The 21,605-nt window shown below is 45.0% G+C and overlaps 1 protein-coding gene across 7 annotated transcripts in view; it reads left to right on the forward strand.

Annotated features, from left to right (window-relative positions):
• Positions 1-21,605, forward strand: part of AUTS2 (activator of transcription and developmental regulator AUTS2) — a 753,203-nt gene that overhangs the window by 247,371 nt on the left and 484,227 nt on the right. The window contains exon 1 of one of the 7 annotated variants that reach the window (XM_030472559.1): positions 2,959-3,291. The exons of 5 other annotated variants lie outside the window; for them this stretch is intronic. In XM_030472559.1, coding sequence (XP_030328419.1) covers positions 3,244-3,291 — 48 coding nt within the window. In that variant the 5' untranslated portion in view covers positions 2,959-3,243. Of the gene's footprint in view, positions 1-2,958; positions 3,292-21,605 lie in introns of those variants that run through there. One more of the 7 variants, XM_030472560.1, reaches the window with a different exon arrangement.

Genomic DNA, 21,605 nt, shown 5'->3' on the forward strand with positions numbered 1-21,605 from the left:
GCGTGTTCCTTACAAGTGAAGATAAATTGGGCAACAGAAGTGAAGCTGTTGTGTGATGCACCATAAAATATGACACTCAAATACACTTCAGACAAAGCACTGACACTCTCAGGTTTGAAATACGTGGTGTATTTTGCTCAGCTCCAAAGACAAATGCGGTGTTGAAGACTTCAGGTGGTGTGTGCTTCATGTCCATGTGCAAACCTGGACAGCTCTTAGTATTGTAAGAAATCACTGTGTTCTGCTGGGGCTGGCAAGGGGCTCTTTGTGGATGCTGATGTGGGGGTTTCAGTGGTGTGACAGAAAATGAGCAATCCTGTGGTGTGATGAGCTCTTCCCTGCCTGGCCGGGGGATGTGATGGCTGGAAATCCTGCATCTCCATTCCCTGTGCTGCACTTGTCCTTTGATTACAAAAGGACAGCTCTCGAGGGATGTCGCTGTGCGTTTTCCTGAGCTAAAATAATAGCTCTGTGTTTTGTGACCCTGGAACTTTAGGTCCTGCCAGATGCTAATGAACCAGTGGAAAACATCCAGGGGCTGGTAATTGCTTTGAGCCCCAGCTGTTTGTGCTTGGTACGTTGTGTCAGAGCTCGCTGCTTCGGTGCCTGCGCCCTCTCACACTGCCCCAAGGTCCCGTCGGGGACTCTGGGGTCAATGCCACGAGCAAGCTTCTGATAATTGGGTACATGGGAGCATGGTGACCGTGTGGGCATGGGCAGCTTGGGCATGAGTCGTGTCTCAGCACCACCTCTGTGGTTCCCGTCTGTGTCTGCAGTAAATCCAGGCACTGTGTCCTGCTCCTGGGGCTGGAGGAACAGCAGAGCCCTTGGCCAAGCAGCAGCAAGGAGAGAAGCGAAGGTCTTGCACTGACCTGGTTCCATTCAGACACACAGCTGGATGTGTCCCATTTATTCATTTGCTACTTCAAAAACCAGTTTTTGAGGTGCAGAAAATAAAGGTGCTAAGAAAAATCAGTGTTTTAATTTTCTTGGGATGTGTGCTCCGTGTCAGAGACCTTTTCGTCTGCTGCTGTCTTTGCAAGACACAATTTTTGATGCTTCCATAGACCTAGAAAAGGCTGGGGCATTTTACCACCCTTTTAGCATGGGTTAATTCTCCCACAGAAATGCAGGATTAGAGGGAGAGTGGGAATACTTTTCTGTGGCATCAATGGAAAGTCATTTCTGACAGCTAGGGCTGTGGCTGGCAGTGATTTGAGGCAGCTGGGCTGAGTTGTGTTGAGAGGGGTTAGAAGGGGCTTTGCTCACCCTGATGCCCTGGCTGAGCAGGGGTCTAACCCCAGAGCAGGGCTGAGCAGCATCATCTCCTGCTGCTGCAGCTGAGTATGGACTTAGGGGCATCTTCCCATGTGTAGGAAGGTTAGACCCATACGATCTATTAAATAAGGGGACTGTTCTTGGTCGGTATTGGTATTTGGATCCCTTGTATAAGTCTTAGTTTATGAAAAGTTCTAAAAACCTCTGTTGGCAAGTGAATAAGTACCAGGCTCTCAGAGTTCCAGCTTCCATGTGATGCACTGGCACCATTATCAGTATTGATAGCACTTTTTAGGTGAGTAATATTGACAAACCAGGCTTCAGGATCTGTCTCATCCACTATATTTACTGTACGTACAGTAGGAGGTGATAAGCCAGAGGTACATGTATTTATCTCACTCTGCCTATGAAAAAGATACCTAGACCTGGAAAAGGGATAGAGAATGATGGAAAGGATCTGTGGAGAAATGCACAGCTTTCCTGCAGGAGAAATTAAATAGTCTAGGAGTCTCTAGTCCCCAAAAGGTGTGATATAAGGGAGACGACAAAGATCTGTAAAATCATAACCGATCTGAAGAGAAGCAAATTACTGTCTTTTTTGCAGGGGAGGATAATGTGAGATTCCCACTGAAATAACCAGACAGCTGGTTAAAACCAACAGCATGAGGTGAATTTCTACTCCACAGAGTGAAATTCTGAACCTCGTTCAGCCTCTTTTGGAAACATAAAGAGGTTCAAGTACCTGCATGACAAATTTTGGTCTATCTGTGTTATTAAATGTATTGCTGAGGGACTTGGGATTTCTTACGTTGATTCCTTGTGCATCTTAAAGTGTTTGGACATAGGGTGCAGGGCCGGATAGCTCTGCTCTGGTACAGCACTGTCTGTATACAGCAGCAATACAGTGGGCTGATTATATTCATCCGGTAGTTTGCAACTTGATATTCAGGGCTCTGTGGCATGCTTGGAGCTGGGAGATTTGCAGCAAGCTGCAACCAAATCAGCGTGTCTCATTAAACCAGAGTGGGCAGTGTTTCTGAACGAACAAATAGTCTGATGGGTGTCTGCCCAGGATTTTTCATGCATTAGTTTCATGCTGATAGTGATGTTGGTTTTGTTGTTGTTTTTTCCAAAGGGTCTTTACAGGTTCTATTTTAAAACTGAGCCTGATGAGCCTGACAGCATCAAAGCTGAACAAGTGGGTATGTGGAGGGATGATTGGAAAGGAGGGAGCAGAAGAGAGCCTGACTCCTGATGGCTTGCTCTAGTTACCGGGTGGCATTACTGCAGCTGCAGAATCAGAAAGGAGATACTTGCTTTATGCCTAAGAGGCTTTATTGTTTCTAAACTATATATAGTTGGGTAATCTTTCTTTAGACAGGGGAGGGCATCGTGGGACAGCCTCCAGAGCATCGCCAGGCTGCCTGGTTGGGAGCATGAGGGGTTAACACGGTGCTGGAGTGTTCTTCAAATGGGCAAGCTCATTGTCAGAATAATGTTTAGCCAGGTGTTAATCTGTGTCTGGAGGGAAGTGCTGGAATTCATTATTCATCCCACTGGGGGAGGTCATGGTCCTGGGAGGCTGCCAGCGCCAGAGCCAGCCTCCTGGCTTTACTGACATGTGCCATTTGTGATGAATGCAGCTGAAGTCCATTTGAGGAATTCTGCTGTCAGGCAGCCAAGCTGACAGCGAGACGCGGAGCCGAGGCACTCAGCGAGCTCTGAGGCAGCAAGCGAGATCGCGCTCAGCGTTGGGAGGGCAGGAGGGGACAAACTGGAGCTGCAGAAGGAAAGCATCGCCTCTTCCTTCTGTCCTTTTTCTCCCACCCTTCGCTTCCCTTAAATTCTGTGTTCCCCTTGGAAAGTCGCCGGCTCTGACGGGAGGAGTGCCGGCACGCTGCCTTTCATCAGCAGGATAGCTTTGGGTTGCTGTTTTGCTTTTTAACGGGGGCAGGAGGTGAGACAATGATCAAGTCAAGTTGGTTCTATGTCAAGTTCAAGCATGCGGAGAAGGTAAGTGGGTATGTTTTCTCCTGCAGCCTTTCCCAAGGGATTGCTGCGTGGTCGCCTGCAGCCCCCTGCTCCTGACAGGCACCAGCGGGGAAGTTTCACTGGTGAATTTGTTTTCCTGTGGCTTGCTAGATAACGCGGTGCCGAAAGCGTCTGCAGCGCAGGGTACGGGCTGGAAATGTGACAGCCACAACTTCAGCATGGTGCAAGTGGAAGAGAAAAAAGCTCAAATCTGATTCCTGCAGTGCTGTGTCAATTAAAGAAAAGGCAAAAAGAAAAAAGCAGGAGAGATGTATTTGTTTTCCTGATGTGGAGCTTGAAAGGGAGGAATGTTTCTTGTTCTGTAGAGCCGGTTATGAGATGTGACCTGCTTCTGCTGGGAAGTCAGGTCTTTTCTTCTCCTTTAGTAGCTAAGTATTTAATTGTCCATAATTACTACTGGAAGAAGGAAGTTTTATTGATCAAAAAGTAGTGAGATGTTTTCTGAGGCTCTTTGCTGAGGAGTTTACTGTGGAACTTGCTGCATTTCCTATTGCACAGAACATGGTTCTCTCTGTTGGATTTTCCTTTCACGCTCATCTTTCACTTTATCTTTACCTTGCCTGTCCCTTGGTACCCAGATGCCTGGAGTAGGCAGAGAGACAGGGATGGGGAGAGGATGGACCAAGATCTCAGTGGGGACCTGCTTGACAGCGATACATTTTCACTGACTGTCTCCCTGGAGGGTTTCCTGCCCTAGGTTCAAGACTGATCCTGTGGTCAATAACTGAGACCTAGTCAGGGTGTCTGGATGTAGCTTTGCTGATTCCTTGAATCCAGCAAAATGGGGAAAAGAGCAAGACAAGTTTTTTGTGGGAATACTGAGAAGCCTCACTACCTGTTCCCTAAACATCCTCGAGCAGTTAGCAACTTGCTGTTCTTAAAACAGGGGGAAAGCCTGTGCATGTGCTATTAGCCTGAAATTTTCTATTCTGGCAAATAGTCCCGTATTGATTTATGTCTTGTCTTTGTGCCTGAAGTTATACTGCACACAGTGAAAGCATATATATTTAATTTAACAAGAAGCGTATATATTTCATTTAACAAGATTGTCCTATCATTTATCGCGGGCTGCAAATAGCATATTTAACAAAGCCCCAGATTTAAGTATTCCCTTTTCATTTGTTTGGGGCAGTCTTACAAAGGCAATTTGACTGCAAAATCCCCTTTATTAGGCAGTTATATTTTATCTCCTTGATGTTTCTCTGCAATAATTCCATGGGTTTAAAAGTCAGAGCAGACCTATAAACATCTCTATCAAAACAAATGAACTCTGCATATTTAGCATATGAAACTCTGCCTGCAAATACAAAATCTCATTAAATCAGTAGTTACTTGTGAGAGGATGAGGTTGGCTATTTAAAATACCTGGGATTTTTTTTTCCACCTTGACATTTGGTGATCAGATTTTTTTACTTTGTTTTATTTTTAATACCGCTGCCAGTTGAACCAGAAAGCCCTGAACCAAGCAGATCATGTTCCTGCTTTTCTGTCACCGGGTGACTCTGTGTGTGTGTTGCATAACCTGCCATACCAGTTTTGTCAGAAACAGATATTTTGGAGATCTACAACCTGTGAAATGTGAACATGGATGAAATCCAGGAGACCCATTTAATTCTTCTTAGAGTTCCTTGTGCCTTACAGGGTTTTCTTCTGATTCACCAGGGAAGTTGCCAAGTCTGCTCATCTGTTGGGAGGGAGAGAAAAACCCGAAACCATAATGCACACATGCAGGAAGTGCGTGCATGGTCTTTTATTGAATTCTATATGTGATAAGAGACCATTAGCCCTTTGCATGGAAGTGGGGGTTCCTTAATGGAAGGCTCTTCAGACATTTCGGTCTTGGCTATGAGGCAGGGATGTTCCTCTTGCTAAACACGGGATTTCGTGTTGCGGTTGTGTGCTTGGCTTATTCTGCATTAGCTTCGAGTCTTGTCTGCATGCAGAAGTTGTGCTAATGTGAATTAACACTGAATGTATTAAACTGGTGCAGTTCTCTGGCTGGACATTGTGGGTACACGCTCCATGAAACAAGTGCTTCTGCCTTAGTGTAACTACATTAGTTTAAAAAATGAGGTCAGATTCCTTTGCAACTCATCCATGTTGTCAAGGCTTTAGGAATGGGCTGTATGTTAACGAAGCTGAAGTACCTCTGAAATTCTCAAACCAGCTTTTTGCAGCAGTTTGTCTAAAGGGATTTAAAACCTCCCTTGGAGATGCAGTTTCTCATTTTCAGTTGCCATACGGGCGGCTGCTGCAGGGATGAGTTCCCACTCCCCGCTACACGCTGTCGACGGCAGTGCTTGTGCTGCCACGTGGTGACATGAGTGCGGGAGCTGATCCAACTGGAAATGAACAGGTTTTATTCCCTTTTCTGGGAATAAAATAAGGCTTCGTTTTCAGGCAGATCAGCGTGTGTCCCAGTTCACCCCCAGTGTACAGCCATAAAGGATGTACCTGCACGTACCTGGTTGAGGGCGAGTAGAAAGGACAGTGATGTCTTTTCCGGCAGCAGCCCGTGAAAATTACATTAATTTCAGCTTACTCTCCTCCTTCGGCAGTGTTATACAATGTCTGTTGAAGGGAGTTCATGTTAGGTTAGGGAAAGGTTGGGTCTCTGCCCTCCTGTCAGTGCAGTATCTTTGTTAAATCAGAACTAGAACTGCTTTTCCTGTGTGTGCCACAATACTGACATTGCACTGCTCCCTCTTAATTCTCTTGCAGAGAAGTTCATTGACATTTTGATTAGCTGGCTGGCTCTGCTGAGGTTGACATCCTTGCCTCTGGCCATCACAAATACGTTTTTTTTTCTCCCCTTTGATTTGCTTTGGAAGATTTTCATGTCTAAAGACCCTTCTCTGATATGTATTTATATACATGTCAGAGGTAAGTCTGCAGGCAGCCTATATATTGTAAAATATGCCTTCACATATAGATAGTCAACCTGCTTTATGCTCTTGGCATCACTACTGCTGTAAACTCTTCTGTTTGAACATTGCTCATCCTATCGGGTTTATCTGCAGCCTCTGCAGATAGATCTGAACCGAGGTCAGGGGATGGAACTTGCCTGAGCTCCAAGGGAATTCAACCCTCACAGGTCTTCTGGTAGCTTCCAAACTCACTGCATCCATCTGGCACCTTGAAATCTCTTGCTAAGCCAGGCAACTTGTTGTGTGCCAGCTTGTGCAGTGGCTGGGTTATATTCATAGGGAAAAATTCAGTGGCTGCAACAGAAAGCCTGAGAAATGGCCTTAGACTGCCATTGCCTTGTCCTAAAGACAAGTTGGAACTGGAAACAGAAGAGAGAGATATTGGATAAGCTGATGTACTTTGGCGTGTTAGTTAGCCCAAGTTATCCAAACAGTTTTTTATGTTGTGTTAGGCAAGCACTGCAAACCCATTTCGGAGCAGCACATTTTTAATTGTGGTTAAAATAATCAGATAATAAAAGTAACTAAAGTAGAAATCCACACAGCTTCATCTTGAGTCTATTATCAAGTTAATTGCAAACATTCTATTATATAAACTTCAAGGGAGCCTACTGGAAAAAACCCAAAGTTTTTATGTTTACCCTTTCAAAGATTTAATATAAGGTCATTTGGACAGGAGCCACTTTTACATAATACCCACATTCAGTCTGAGTGCATTTACGCTGTAATTAAAATTCAACAGCTCCATACAAATAATAGTGCTGACACTGGGAAATCAGTTTGATCTGAGGGGAGAAAAGAAGGCAAGCTCTTGGAAATCTATGAAATTCTGGGAAGTGTGGGAGGTGTGTGGAGAGAGGCAGCGTGAGTGGGCAGTCGGGCTTCACGTGTTGCTGCTTCTGTCTGAAGGAGCTCGTGGATGAAGTTGGAGGACTTGAAAGGTTTTGCTTTGTCCTCGAAAAGCCTGGTCCCTTGTTTGATGTTCATAGATAGATATTGCTGAACTGAAGCAAAGCTTAATTCTCTCCTTCCCAGCAGCTCCCAAAGGGAGGGAAGTGCTGTATTCCTAGCTGGAAAATTAGATTAAAACACCCAGTACCTAGATACAGGGTACATTCATGTCTTGCTCTATCATAAGACTCCCACTACTCGGGAAGGCAGTTTACAGTTTTGACAGCTAAAATAAAAAGGCTTAAGGACAAAAACCACTTTGAATGTTCGAAGGGCTTCATTTCCAGCAGAAAGATTTCAATTACAGTCATTTTCTTCTAGTAAGTACAAAGAGGTAAATGGAAACCCTGTTTCAAATGTTAAATGCGCAGACTACGTTATTGCCAGTTGTACTTTGAAAGTAAAGGATAAAGCCAATCTAAATCAAAGCCCTGATTCCAAATTACTTTTTAAGAGTATGATGAGATCTGCACCCAGTAATTCAGCCACTTGGTATCGAGCAGCACACAGCACATCAAATGTGACTTGCATTAGATTGCGTTGCTCTTCCTGGGGGGGATCGAGGCAGGAAGCATCTTTCTTGACAAGCACCAAGAGTTGCATCTTGAAAGGGCTGCTCTGCAGCTGGAGATTCATGAGCTGCCGGTATTTTTAGAGAATTCGGGGTTTTTTTTCTCTTTTCTCTGACTTTGCTCATTATTTGTCTTATCCTGTATAAGAGGAATGTGGCAAACATTTGGTTATTTATCTCCCGTGTGGAGACACAGGAGACAATGTCTCCTCCTTCCCGTTCCCCACACAAGGGTTTTTCATTTCAGGACCATTTTGTCCGCTTGCTGGGGTAGGGAATGCATTTTCACAAGTCCATAGTTGTTTTTAGACCAGCTATTGAAATGAGCAGAGTGTTTGCTGAACACAGGTGCTCAAAAGAGCCGGATGGCCAAGGTGATAAATCAGTCTGGTGACCTGAGCACAATGAAACACTCATTTTCCCTGGAATGATGAATTCTTCCAGAAATCTCTCCCCACAGCTTGATTGAGTCGGGAGTAACTGCTTCAGTCAGTGACTTTTTGGGTCAGACTTACAGAAACATAGCATCCCAGCCTGGTTTGGGTTGGAAGGGACCTTAAAGCTCACCCAGTTCCAACCCCTGCCACGGGCAGGGACACCTTCCACTAGAGCAGGTTGCTCCAAGCCCCTGTGTCCAACCTGGCCTTGAACACTGCCAGGGATGGGGCAGCCACAGCTTCTCTGGGCACCCTGTGCCAGCGCCTCAGCACCCTCACAGGGAAGAGGAACCCTCCTGCTTTTTTCTCCAAAAGTGTTTGCTGGAGCTAATTGTGCTAATTTTATTTATTTATTTTTGCTACTACTTCTCATTGCTTTGTAGATGGATTTCTGCAGGTGTGAAATCAAGATGTTACTCCTTAAACTGATGGCGATGATCAGCAAAGGGTTGTGTCTTCCCAAATTACTTGGCACAGACACCTGGTTCAGTATTTTTATCACTTTTAGCTGCTGAGTTTTCCGCTTTCCTGCCTATGAATATTAAAAGTTTACATTTTTTAAAATCATGTTGCAACTGTGGCTGCCGGCGTTTAGGGAAATGAGTGAGATTTGTCATTCTGGTGCTTGCATACAGATATTGGGCCTAGTCGATGAAGTCAGGAAAATAGATGTAGCAATTTACTTCACTTGTAAATATGGATTATTACAAATGTGCCTTCATGCTGCAGGAGCCCGGGCTCACTTGGGCTCAGCTGCTTTCCCCTGCCTGGCTTTGCTGGGTGACCCTGTGGTTGCCATTACAGCTCTGTCACAGAGAACTGCTTTGATTCATATTTTGGTTTTTTGTTAATTGCATTATGATTGTATCTGCTCTTTCTGCAAACACAAAGATATTGAAGGATAAAAGGTGCTTGCTGATGATGCTGATGTGCATCTTGAGGCTGGATAGTGAATCTGAGCAACATTTTCCCCCTTATTTTGGCCTCAAAGGCTTGGGTTTGGCTGGTGCCACCGGCAGAAGCACAGGCTCATGTCTCCGTGGCCTTGTGTGCGCACTGAAAAGCTGGCAGGGCTGAAACCCAGAGGAAGAGAAGCTGTTGGTGTGCAGACACCAGCCCCAGAGGGGTGGGAGCTCAGCTCCTCACAGCAGCACTGCTCAGCCACACGTGTACTCACATCAGAAACTGCCCCTCGGATTTCTTCTGCTCCTGGGTCTGCAGAATGGAGTGAAGTTCAGCCAAACCTCCTATGGGGAATGACCTCCTGCAGCGTGAGCCATGTGCAGGTCCTGCCCGGGCTCCCTCTATTTCTGTGCTATGTTCTAAGTATTTGGAGGAGGTTGTTGAAGGTTGTTGTGCCAAGTAATTCTTCCTTATTTTGATTTAAACAGCATTTTTGACAGCTCTGGCAAGTCTTGGTAGTTGGACCAGCTCTTGGGAGAGCTCTCGTGTGGTTTTAGATAAAGGGCATTTTAAGTAAGAAGTGAAATCTTTGATTTCTTTGCTCTACAAACTGCACATTTGCAGTTTGCTTTTTGCTATAAGTGGTTACCACGAACCTGTAACATTTTGAGGTGAAGAATCACAAGGTCTGTAGGGTCGTTTGGATTTGCTGGGAATATGGTAGAGATACAGAGGACTTTTCTTCCTGGAATCCGAGGCAGTTGTTGCATCCTGTGTATCAGGACAGCTCCAGGACTGCTCCTGCCTGGGCAAATGCCGGAAGCTCTGTGGGACTCGTGTGTCTGAGCCATTGGGATCTATGAGCAGCTCCTGTTTTCCCTTTGACATTTCTCACAAAGGCAGTCACTGGAGCAGAACTGTTCGAGCATCTCGATGTCACTGTAGGATGCTCCCACCTCTAAGTGGGAATATGTGTTGGGTGTTCTTCCAACTGGAGCCAGATTCTGGTCAGCTTTGTCTTTAGTATGGTTTGGGATCTAGTCCTGAAATATTCCATCTTTAGTCCTGGGTTTTTTTTTGCATGTGTTCATGCGACTAAGAAGAATTGTATGCTAATGGGAGTAGTCAGAGGCAGGTAAAATAACAAGGAGGGGGGAAAAAAAGCCCTGATATATTCTTCTGATGTAAATTTTTAATCAAATGTATTTTCTCCTGTTAAGCAACTTTTACAGCCCACTGCACAAAACACACAACCAGAAAACCCTGCACAATGAACCGCGTGTAATAGGCTAGCAGTGCATCCATTACCCATTTTCAGGTGTGTAATGCATTTAAATCCATTTCTGTGTGCATGGCAGTGTACCTTCAAAAGGTAATTAGAATTTTCACAGTCTTGCTCTCATAGTTCCTTAGGTTCTCTTCAGATTGCAGTGCTTTGGAGGGTGTCATTAACAGTGGTTGCTTTTGTAACAAGGAGGAAACACAATTTAAAATACATTAGAAAATACAATTTAGAATGCATTAGAAGGCTGGAAACTTTGTATCAAAATTTCTCAGGTCATTGTACAGTGATTGCTTTCAGTGAACACTGTTCTTCAGCACAGCTGGACTGAAGAGTTGGTAGAGAGAGCAGTAATAATGACATTAAATAACACTTTTCAATCAGAATAACTAGAGGTTAAGTTTTGTAGTGACCGTGGTTGTAGCAGTATCCTTTTTATGGGTGACCAGGCTCAGTGGTGTGTGTCATCACTCTTGGTGTGTCTTCCACACAAGGAGGCCTGCCTGGGGATACCCATTTGAAGCCAAGGATCTAAGGCTGAGTCAGTGCCACTGGAGGACACAAGAGCTGCCTTCTCCCAGGCTATGAGCTGTGGTGAGACCTTCAGCCGTCTGGGAGGGACTGATGGCAAAGGAGCAGACTCAGGCATGGGTGGGCACATGTAAATGCAGAGGAATTCTTTTGAGCTGCTGTTGGGGATACAGCTTTTGACTTGCAAGCCTGTGGTATGTGTACCAGCGGAACCAGAGACATGTAGGTACTTGCTAGATTAATATTCAGGACACAGTCGATGCGAGAGGCTGGCTGGGGGGATGTCACACGCAATCTGTTCATCTAGAATTATTTCCTGGTTTGAAGCCAGAGTCACTGATTCTGTAGATGGGAAGGAAAAAGCCTAATCTATGGGCTTACTCTGATTTTTAAATTTGACCCCCCCCCCCCACCCCAGACTTCATTTGCCCGAGGGCTGGTTCTGCCCTTTAATTATTTAAGAGCTGGGTTTTGTTTACAGCTTGTAATAAAACTGATAAAAGATTAACAAGGTGCTTGTGAATCAGATTAAGCAAATTAAAGCTTTGACAGACTCACAACTGCAAATGTTTGAGAATTATAAAGCAGAAAAAGAAGAACAGCCCAGATCAGACAATCAACGCGCGGGGTTGGTTTGGGAGAAAAGAGAGTCTTGTTTGCAATCAGTTGCAAGAGCAGCGTTGTCTGCTCTGTCAAATACTAATGTGTGCTTTTAGCAAATGTGAAGATATTGGTGGTATAAACCAGCACTGGGGATGTTAAAATAATGTTTTCTTGTGGTGTGGGGTAGCTGCATGAATAGAGCATGGGTTGGAGGAGGGATTCAGCTGGAAGTACATGTGTCTAAAGTTCACCGCAGTGGCAAGCCTGTGCCAAAGCATGTGTACCTTATGCTGCTGTAAAGGACTATGTTGACTCTCCTCTAAGTTGATCTTATTGCCCTGTATGAATTTGGCAGTGCCAGGTTTACAGTTGGATTTGATGATCTTAAAGGTCTTTTCCAACCGACATCATTCTAGGATTCTATATGAAGTGATGGACTCCGAGCTAATTTCCATGTGAGAGTGTAATTAGTGAGGTTCTATCTCCATTTCGATGCAAGAACAAGATCTTGGGGTTATAATGGAAACATCAGCACAGAGCTCAGTAGTAGTAACAAACCAACTAAGATCTTAGGAAATGTGCTAAGAGTGGAACAAGGAACATTGCTATGATGGAATAGAAAACCCTGATTTACCTGTGGTGTGGACACACTGTGCAGCTCTCGTCCTCCCCTCTCCAAAGAGTTGCACACGCTGTAAGTGCTCAGAGAAGAGCTGCAGGGCTCTTCAGAGTTGTCCAACTGCCTCTGTATGGGAAGAACTAAATGAACTAGAACCCTTCAGCTGAGTAAATAGGTCAAGGAGATGTGACAGAGGTCTGTGAAATCAAGTGGGACGCAGGGAGGATGGGGATTGTTCATTGCCTTCCGACACAAGAACTTGGAGGTTTCAAAGGAAGTAGACAAGAGCCAAGTTGAAGAAGATCAGAAGTAGGTGGTTCTTTGTGAAGGTGTTGAGTGGTGCAACTGGTTGTCAAAGGAAATTGTGGGTGCTTAAAGTTTCCACCACTTCTGAGAGAGTGGACAAATTAATGGAAATCAGCTGATTGCCACTGAGCGGGCAGAAACCACATCAGGAGCTCGGTGAGCTGGAAATGACTGGAGGTAGAAGCAAGGGAGAAAGATGTATGCTTATAAATAGAGACAGGAGTATTATATATACCTAGCCTATTTTTGTTCTCTTCCTCTGGACATCCATTTATGGCCACTGTTGGAAAGAGGATGCTATGCAAGCTGAGCCTTTGATCTGGCCCAACACGGCTGTTCTCTGTGCTGATGGTGCTGGGGCAGCTCATTCTGAAATATCTTGTCTTATACCATGACTGTTATATGAAACTGGGGTTCTTCCACAGCCACCAAGCTTAGCAGCTATGGATTTGATTGTGATTGTCACCTTAAAACAAAGGCATACCATGTAGTGCTTACAGCTTAGTATTGATAGCTGGGACTGGGAAGAAGAATCTAAGTTCTTCTCTTCTATGTGCTTCATTTTCTCCAGCCATAAAATGGGTGTGAATGCACACATGTTGTCAGGATTATTATCCAGGCAGTATCTCTGAGAGAATTACAATGCATTTCCTTGAAGCTATTGGACAAGATACAGCACCAAGAGAAGGCAAACACTGTTTCTGTTGCAGTGTCCACAGAGAAGTTTCACAATGGGTGAATTATTATATTAGAGCTTTTTAGCACCATGGTGGAAAACCAGTACGAACCTTTAAGCCTAAATGATGCTTCCATTTGGATGAGGTGACAGGAAGCTTCTGGGGCAGATGAGGAGAGTTAGAGTCTAATTAAATGGAGTAATTTTATTCCCTTGGGAAAGAGCTGTGAAATCGAACACGGTAACAGCAGGTTCAAAGGTCTGTGTGTAGATCCTAAACTGCTTAAAAGATGGGGTAGGATTTCACTGACTGTATCAGAAACTTGAGGTCAGTAACGAAATAGTTTCTTCCTCGAACATCCCCATGGCAGGTGGGGTTTTATGGCTTTAAACTGATTGGCTTTGAGCTGACAGAGAGGAGACTGAGGTGAGCTCTTAGGCAGAAGCTCTTCCCTGTGAGGGTGCTGAGGCGCTGGCACAGGGTGCCCAGAGAAGCTGTGGCTGCCCCATCCCTGGCAGTGTTCAAGGCCAGGTTGGACACAGGGGCTTGGAGCAACCTGCTCTAGTGGAAGGGGTTGGAACTGGATGAGCTTTGAGGTCCCTTCCAACCCAAACCAGGCTGGGATTCTGTGATCCAAATCTAAACTGTTATATCTAACACACCTCCTTAAAGTTATGCTTGGAGACAAATACCTGATCTGTAGGTCTCAATAGTGTTGAGACGTATGCCATGTCAGAAGAGGGCAGTGCATCCCCGTTCTCGGGGAGCAACGGGGGGTGCATGTGGGTTGCATTACTCTTAGCTTTATTCAAGCAATATTTGTAACTTCCAAGTGTTCTACATGATGCAGATGTTAGAGATGAATAGATAGTGTTTCTGTTTCCTTGTTTAGTGTGCTGTGATTTTTCAGTGCTGTGATCAATCTTTGTCCAGCCTTCTTGAAACTTTGCTGGTGTTCAGCGTGTTCCCTCTGATTGTCAATGATCTCCTTTAAAAAGCTCGGATCCGTTCCATCTGGTCCCAGGAACTTGGCAGCTTGTGTGGCGAGCAAGAGCTGATTTTTTTCCTTGGGAGTGCTAGTACGGAGAAGTCAATTCATGGCTAAAAAGATTAAAATCCCTAAATCAGAAAAGCTGGAAAAATCTAACAATGGCAGCTCTGCCAAGGAAGTGCTTCTTGTTGTATTAAAAAATCTTATGACAAGTTAAAAGAGGGAGATTTGGAAGTGTAATTCAGTTGTCAGTCCAGGAGAGTTAAGGCTGAAACTGTGTTAGAGTACATTAACGACACTGCCTGGACAGAGAAAATTGCCTCTCAGAGGCAGTTTTGTGGTGGTTTCCATTCTGCCTCCATTTGTTATGACCTGGTTTGGATTTCCCAACTTTGATGTTACTGAGGTTCATCATCTCGAGTGTTCAGAAAAGGCCTTTGCTTCTTATGTGTGTGGGTGCCCCTTCTGAGATAAACTGCCTTCAGCAGCAGCAAGGAAATGGGGAGTGGGATGCTGCAATGGGAAGGGGTCAGGATAGCACATTTGAAGAGAGAGGCATCCATATGGTACGTTGGAGGTGTTACGTATGCCTTACGCTCAGAGGACAAGTCCCCTCCTCTTGTCAGGGGTTGTCAGTAGTTGGGTGCGGTGCTGTGGTTCTGGGTGCTGAGGTCTCTGGGTGGTGGGTGGAGGGAATGGCTTTTATGTTTGGGTATGGCCCTGATGTGCTTTGGATGTGCTGTTAGGTTTCTGCTCCTGAGATGGTGTGAAATCCTGGAGAAAGGGCAGCACTTGGCAGCAGAGCGATGCCATCAGCCCACTTGCTGCTGGTTCCCTGCAGGAGGGGCCTTCCAGGATGAGGCCATTCAAAACACTGAGCAAATGGAAACCCAGCAAGTCTCTCAGGGATGTAAGTGACTTTTGGAAGTGTGGTTCGTATCCAGAGATGCACAGTTGATGGCAGAGGAGGGAAGGGGAAAGCTGGCTCTGACAGCAGGTCACCGAAGCACTGGGACGATGCTGGGTGCCTTCCTGCTCTCCCTCTCTGCACTTGACACGAGCAGCCCCAGCACTCAGCACCTTAGTGGAAACTGGCTCCCAAAACACTGCTTTGCATCTCTGAGACCAGAGGTATAAATATATACGGAAATGTGTGTGTTTATCTCTGAAGTGCAGCATGTCCTTTGCAGTCCCATTAATTCTTTCATCCTCTTCAATTAAAAAAGTCAAAACAGAGCCTGTGTCTCCATGAACATTTCTATCCAAGTATGAAGATGTTGTGGAACAGGCAGTGGTCAGTACCAGCCTGGGAAGAGTGCCTGCAGTCGCAAACTGATTTTTAGCATGACCATAGTCAAAGCATCTGTAAGATTTCTGTGCAAGTGTCTGTGTGTGCACACATTTATAGTCCTGTAATACTTCGAGGTTTAAAGATTAGCAAACATAGGTACAGCATTGATTGGATCTTTATGGTTTTGATACCTACTCTAATATTTTTTCCACTTTGTAATAATTCACTGAGGTGTATGTAAGAAAGCCTTTAATTTCCTCTATAATCCTGACTCACATGATGAGCTCAATGAAAGCCAACTTGTCTGGCTGGAGATGTGCTGATAGGTGCTTATATCGCTGTCTAATAAGCATAGCAAAATCTGGAAGACAAGATATCAACCTGTGAATTTCATGGAGACCTTTTCTGATACGTACTTCTGCTGTGTGATGGGGAAATTTTGTATAATTCTACAGATCTTCTTAGACTGGATTAGGGCTTAGCTAAAAATCGTGCAGCGACTTCATCAGTATGTTTGCTTGTAGACAGATCCTTCATGCAGCTTCACAAGACAGATGAGTTAAGCATTAAGGGATCAGTGAGAAACACATGCTCAGATTCCTTACGTGATATTCAGTATTACACCAAGCATATATTTGCTTCTTCTGGTGCCTGACTTAAGATCTAGTGTGGGGTGATTGTGTGTAGCTCCACTCTAGATTGTTAGTGACCATAAGCCGTTTTCACCTCCCAGATCTTTCCTGAGTGTGCCCAAGACCTCCTCATTGTTCATCAGTTTAATGGTGGTGTGATTGCATGCAACCATGACACACAATCCCAGTGTAATGTGCACTCACAGCGTAATATAGATGGTGGCAACTGGACAGCTGCAGATCAAGCCATCGTGTAAGGGTGACTTTTTACGGGAAGGATAATGGTGTCTTATCCTCAAAGACCCTAGTGTGCCATGCAGTTAATCTGTCTCTAAAATGGAGTAAATACCTCCTTTTAACATGTAAGAACACCAGTCAAGGAGCCAGAGGGATTTGCCCAAAGAAATGGCATGAGCCAAAGGGATTTGCCCAAAGAAATAGCATGAGCCAAATGCCAAGGGTGAGGTTCTGACCTGGGTTTAGCTGGGTTTGGTTTGCCTTTCATTTCAGAGGGGTCCGGGTTTCGGCACTGCCTCATCTGGTCTAACACAATTCACGTGTCTGTACAAAGCAGACTTTCCTCTCAAAGGAAACACAGTGGTGGTGGTTTGGTTTTTTTCCCTTCCACTACATCGACACCTTAGGAAATGCAGGGACAAATACCCTGGAGCACAGGGGCCTCTTTTCTTGGTGGAGGTCATAACATTCCCTCAGCTGAGCCCGGCCACTGCCATGTGCTGGGTATGTTCTGTCCCACCAGTGTGTTTAGTTGCAGGCAGGGTGAGCGTTCTCCAAGTGAGGCTGGTGCTGGATGGGCTTCCCTATCAAGAGTCTGACCAACAGATTTCCCTGCTGGAAAATGGCATTAAATTAAATAGGTATCAGCCTGATGCTCAGAGAGCTGAATGTCAGTGCTAATAAACCAGAGGCTCCATCTTTCCCAAAGGACCTTTGGAATCAATTGAAAGCTGCGTCCTCCATCCCCCTTTCCCAGCGGGGAAATGTTACTCTTGTGCTGTGCCACTTTGTGTACTGGGAGTGAGCTGAGACTACCAGCACGCTGAGCTGATTGACAGGATTGCTCCCAGTGCTGTGAGCAGAGGAAGTGACCTTAAACACTGGGGATGTGCTCATGTTTTGACTGTAAGAAAATACTTCTTTTTCCTTTTTATTTTCCCTTCCTTTTTTAAAATATTGCCTTACCAGCCTAACTTTCTAGTCATCTGTATGTATTTTTGGAGGTCTTAATCCTTTCCTGCCCTGAGGTGGAATTAGATAAGCGTTGAAATCAGTTCAATGTCATTTGTTTTAAAAAGAAAAAGAGAGACGAAAGCAAGAAAGGTGACCTTGCAAAGTTGCCCGTAGAAAAAGATCTCTCTTATCATGAGCCTAAAGTAATTAGCTTTATTTTTGGTGTTGCCTTATATGAATTGTTCATGTGTCTCAGCTGGCTGTGGAAATGCCTAATGACAGGCTGAGTGCGCTTCCCAGACCAGTTGGCCATTGCCTGTGAGCGCTGGTGTCAGTGGGGAGGTTTGCTCTTCCCGTTAAATGTTTGCTAAGCACTAGCCCCCCTTCCGCAGGTGAATATTGCTGCCCTCTCTGGTAAAGTCTCTGAGGTCAGAGAAGATGCTGCATCAGTGAGCACAGAAACTCAAACACATCATTCTTGCTATCAATGCAACGAATCTTTCTTGCCTGTATTTTCCCAGACTGGGAATTACGGGATGTTGCCATTACTGCTTCATGTGTCAGATTGGCATAAATGGATCCATTGCCCCACATAGGTGGATGTTCCTTTCTTTGGGCAGTTGAAAACTCAAGACAGGCTGAGCATGGGAGCTCAGATAAGGACTTTGGTGGTATGGACAAAGTCATACAGTGTACGTGTGTGCAGTGTGGCAAAGAAGTGCTTTCCTTATTCATATTGAATATGCCTATGGAGTTGGTTTGGTTGCTCTAGCTGATGTAAAAGTACCCAAGAGGAGGGGCGACAGAAATGGTTCCTTTGACCCTTTGTTGGTGTATCTAACACAGGCTGGTTGCCTTTCCCCCCTCTGCTTCTCCTTGTGGCAGCCATACCTCAGCAGTTGGGTCACTGTACTCACATAGTGCCTCCTCCAGAACACCAAACCCAGCCCCTGTTGCCTCTTTTAACAGCTCACATTTGCACCCAGCGCACGGACCAACTCCAGCACAAGAGGGTTAACCACGGGTGCTGCATGCAGATGGATGTTGTAAGGAATGCTGCCCAGGTTTGCTCCTCATCTCTCAATGAGGTTGAAAGTCCAAAGAGAACGGGGCTGTTGGTCTCCTGTTACCAATATCATAAATTCAGCAATTATTTTTTGCAACAGTGAAATGCAGATACTGTTGTGCAGATGTGAACTGAAGTATTTGGCTTTGTGTATGGCTGTGCTGTGTAACCTATTTCTGGGTGTAATTACGTTCCCTGTTATCGTTGGGGTTGTTAGGGTAGAGCAGTAATCAGGTTTTGGCACGAGACAGTGCTTTGTGTCTGAAAACCCTCTGGTCTAATCAGGAGGGAGGATCAAGCTGGAGCAGGTTGATCAGCCGCAGTGCGGGCTGCTCTGAGGCTGATGGAAGGTGCAGCATGCTTTTGAACCAAAACAGCAACATCTGAGATTCCTGAGCCTTACAGTTCAACATAACCGGGAATTAGAGGTGATACAGGTGCAGTTTGTGGGCAGAAATTAGGTCTGATGTAAGTGGCGTGTGGAATGTGAGATAATAGGTCAGTGTCTCGAATCTGGCATCTGGTCCAGCTGATGGCGGCAGTTCTGGTATCAGCATATCTTGGGAGGCAGATGTGGGATAATCTCCACCTTAAATCTTCTCCTGGTTTAAACCCTGAGAACAAGCTTTAATAGCCTTCTTAATAGGTGCAGCTCATTGAATTCTGCTTGGATTATGGCTTGTTCCTTTTGGCTTGATTTGCTTCAGCAAGGAATTGGGAACAAACTTCAGAGCGACTCATTATGAATCGGGAATGAGATCAGAATGGGCTTTGATACGTATTACTCTGAAATGAAAGAAATCAGTTGGGCTTATTCCCCTAGTTGAGTATATGCACTTCACATGCTTTCAGAGGGTCACTGCAATGCCTTGGCTATGGTAGAACAGCCACGGCAATTCTGTAGAGCATCTCTTAAAAAGGATGGATTTTCTGGCTAGCTCGATGGGGTAAGTGCTCTGCCGAAATGTGGATGTGAAACATCACTGCATTTATTCCCCTGCTTAGGCTGACCTTCAGGATCATTCCTGCTCCTTCCACTTATCTAAGTGCATCAACTGTAACTTCTTACATACAACTTGTGTGGCCCAGTGTTGATTTTTTCTTTCTTTTTTTTTTCCCTTTTCCTTCCTTAAAGTAAACTGAGGCCACTTCTGCCAGAGCCTAATCTCTCCTGTAGTGCAGTAATTAAATGCTGGTGGATGGGATAGGAGGGTACAGGCATGACTTGTTCCAGAAAGAGCACAGTTTTGAAAGACATTTTGATTAGTTGTTTACAGCATTATCCGGAAAACTGGAACGGTTTGGGTGGATCAGAGCAGGTAATAACTATTCTCCTGGGATCAGCACAGCATGCAATAGGAACCAGACTGCAGACTGTGTTGTATTTACTCATACTGTGTACATACCCCCCTTCTGCAGCCTCCCCTCGCCTGCTCCTTCAGACTTTCAGAAATGCCTGATCTGAATCAGCTTAAAGGTTTTTATTTTCCCTTTCCTTTGTTTGAAGTTGAAGCCCTGTGAAAATCCATTAGAAAAGATGCATTGTTGGATAGTCCCCGATAGCATCAGCTGCCACTTTATCTTTCATGTCGCGCAGTGGCTCCTGTTCCTCCCCAGGGGCTGCTGGCTTGGATTGTTCCCATAGTTTGGGTGGCTTTTGACCCACGGGAGTCCTGAGCTGGTCTTGGGGCTTCAATAAGCTCTCTGTTATCAGCCTCCCAAATGCTGGTGTACCTATCAGAGCCTGGCACCGTGTCAAGGTTGTGGGCGTCCTTGCGATTCATCACTGATAGCTCACATGCTTTTTCCTCTTCAGCAAAAACAAGCACTTTTTGTTTAAGTTCACTAATGTTTGGCAAAGAAATATAGTAGTAATTATACACCCGGCCTCCTCCTCCCCCCTGCACCCCCCTCAATCCCAGCTTTATAAAAGCAACTAGCACTGGAACTGAAATAAATGTCATGAATGAATAATAATTTCTTTCATTTACACAGTAATTAAACTTGTTGAATACAGACTTAATGCTTTACTGCACACTGCTGAATTTGAGCAGTACATCCAGGCTTTTGTTAAATTCAGGAAGGAAGAAAAAAAGAAATACCTACCTGACTATCAGTGTGCTTTGTTACAAACACTTTCTGGTTTGGGTTTGTTCCTTTCCTAAGATGATGCTGGAAAAGGGGAGGACGTGCTTCTCCTACTGAAGTTAGCTAAGTGGATCTTCACAGATGTCCTTTGTGGCCTGGGTTTGTAACTAGCATGCTTTATGGCTGCTGGGATTAATCAGCCTTCCTTAAAACTGAACTATGGGTATAGATGCACCATCTTAGGGATTTGACTTGCCACAGCATTGATTTTTTCTTTCTGTGCTATCTTGAACTCATTTAAGTGCAGGTCCCCCCAAGAATCAGCCTCTGCTCCTTCCAAACTGAACACAGGGCCACAGCTACAGCAATATATATAGTGCCATGGCTTGTGGCAATGTCCTCATCCAGCTTGGTGTGCAAAGGATGGGTTGGAGAGTTACAAGGATGGAAAAGTCGGCTGTTTCAGAGGAACAGGAAGTAGATGGCAGAGATCCAGGTTTACCTGCGGTGGGGAAGTCAAGGAGTTTTTGAAAGGAATGGGATAAGACTTGAGTTGCATGTGGTGAGAGGAATCCTGGATAACTTGAGGATGGGAACGGTGATGTGTTGGTGGGAAATGCTTTGGTTACTTGCCTGGCATGTGAATTTTGGGAGGAACCATCTGATCTTCACTCCAGGGACCCACAAAATGAGTCAAAGGAACCCTTATGCCCATGGTACCATCAGCCTCAGCCCAGGTTTCCCATATGTTCACTTCGGTTGGTTCAAGGTTTTGGGACACCTCCCCAGGAAGAAACACTTGGCTGAGGAGCAGAGGTTGAAGTTAGATACATTCAGTCTGGGCCACCATCTTACACGGTGATGGTTCAACTTCATTGCAAGTTTTGTGAACTTCATGTTGGTTATTTTTTTGAAATATAGACTTGTAATAAAGTTGATTCCTCCTTCTGTGAGTTTACAATCTCCCATATACTCTGAATTTGTGGTTCTGTGCAGTTATTTTTGCCATCGATGAGCTGATGTGGCATGTGGTGAGAGCAGGAGGTTCTGCAGCAGTGGTGGCAGGCAAAGCAACTCCCTTGCATCTAAATACATGCTGCAAAACACTTCTGAATTTTGAAGGGTCTGAAACTGGCTTGTTGGTTTGGTGGCACCTTTGCTTACTCTTGTTGACATATTCTGAAGAAATCACTCCATTGAATTGATTGT

The sequence above is a fragment of the Strigops habroptila genome (genome assembly GCF_004027225.2).
Source record: "Strigops habroptila isolate Jane chromosome 13 unlocalized genomic scaffold, bStrHab1.2.pri S16, whole genome shotgun sequence".
Taxonomy (NCBI): domain Eukaryota; kingdom Metazoa; phylum Chordata; class Aves; order Psittaciformes; family Psittacidae; genus Strigops; species Strigops habroptila.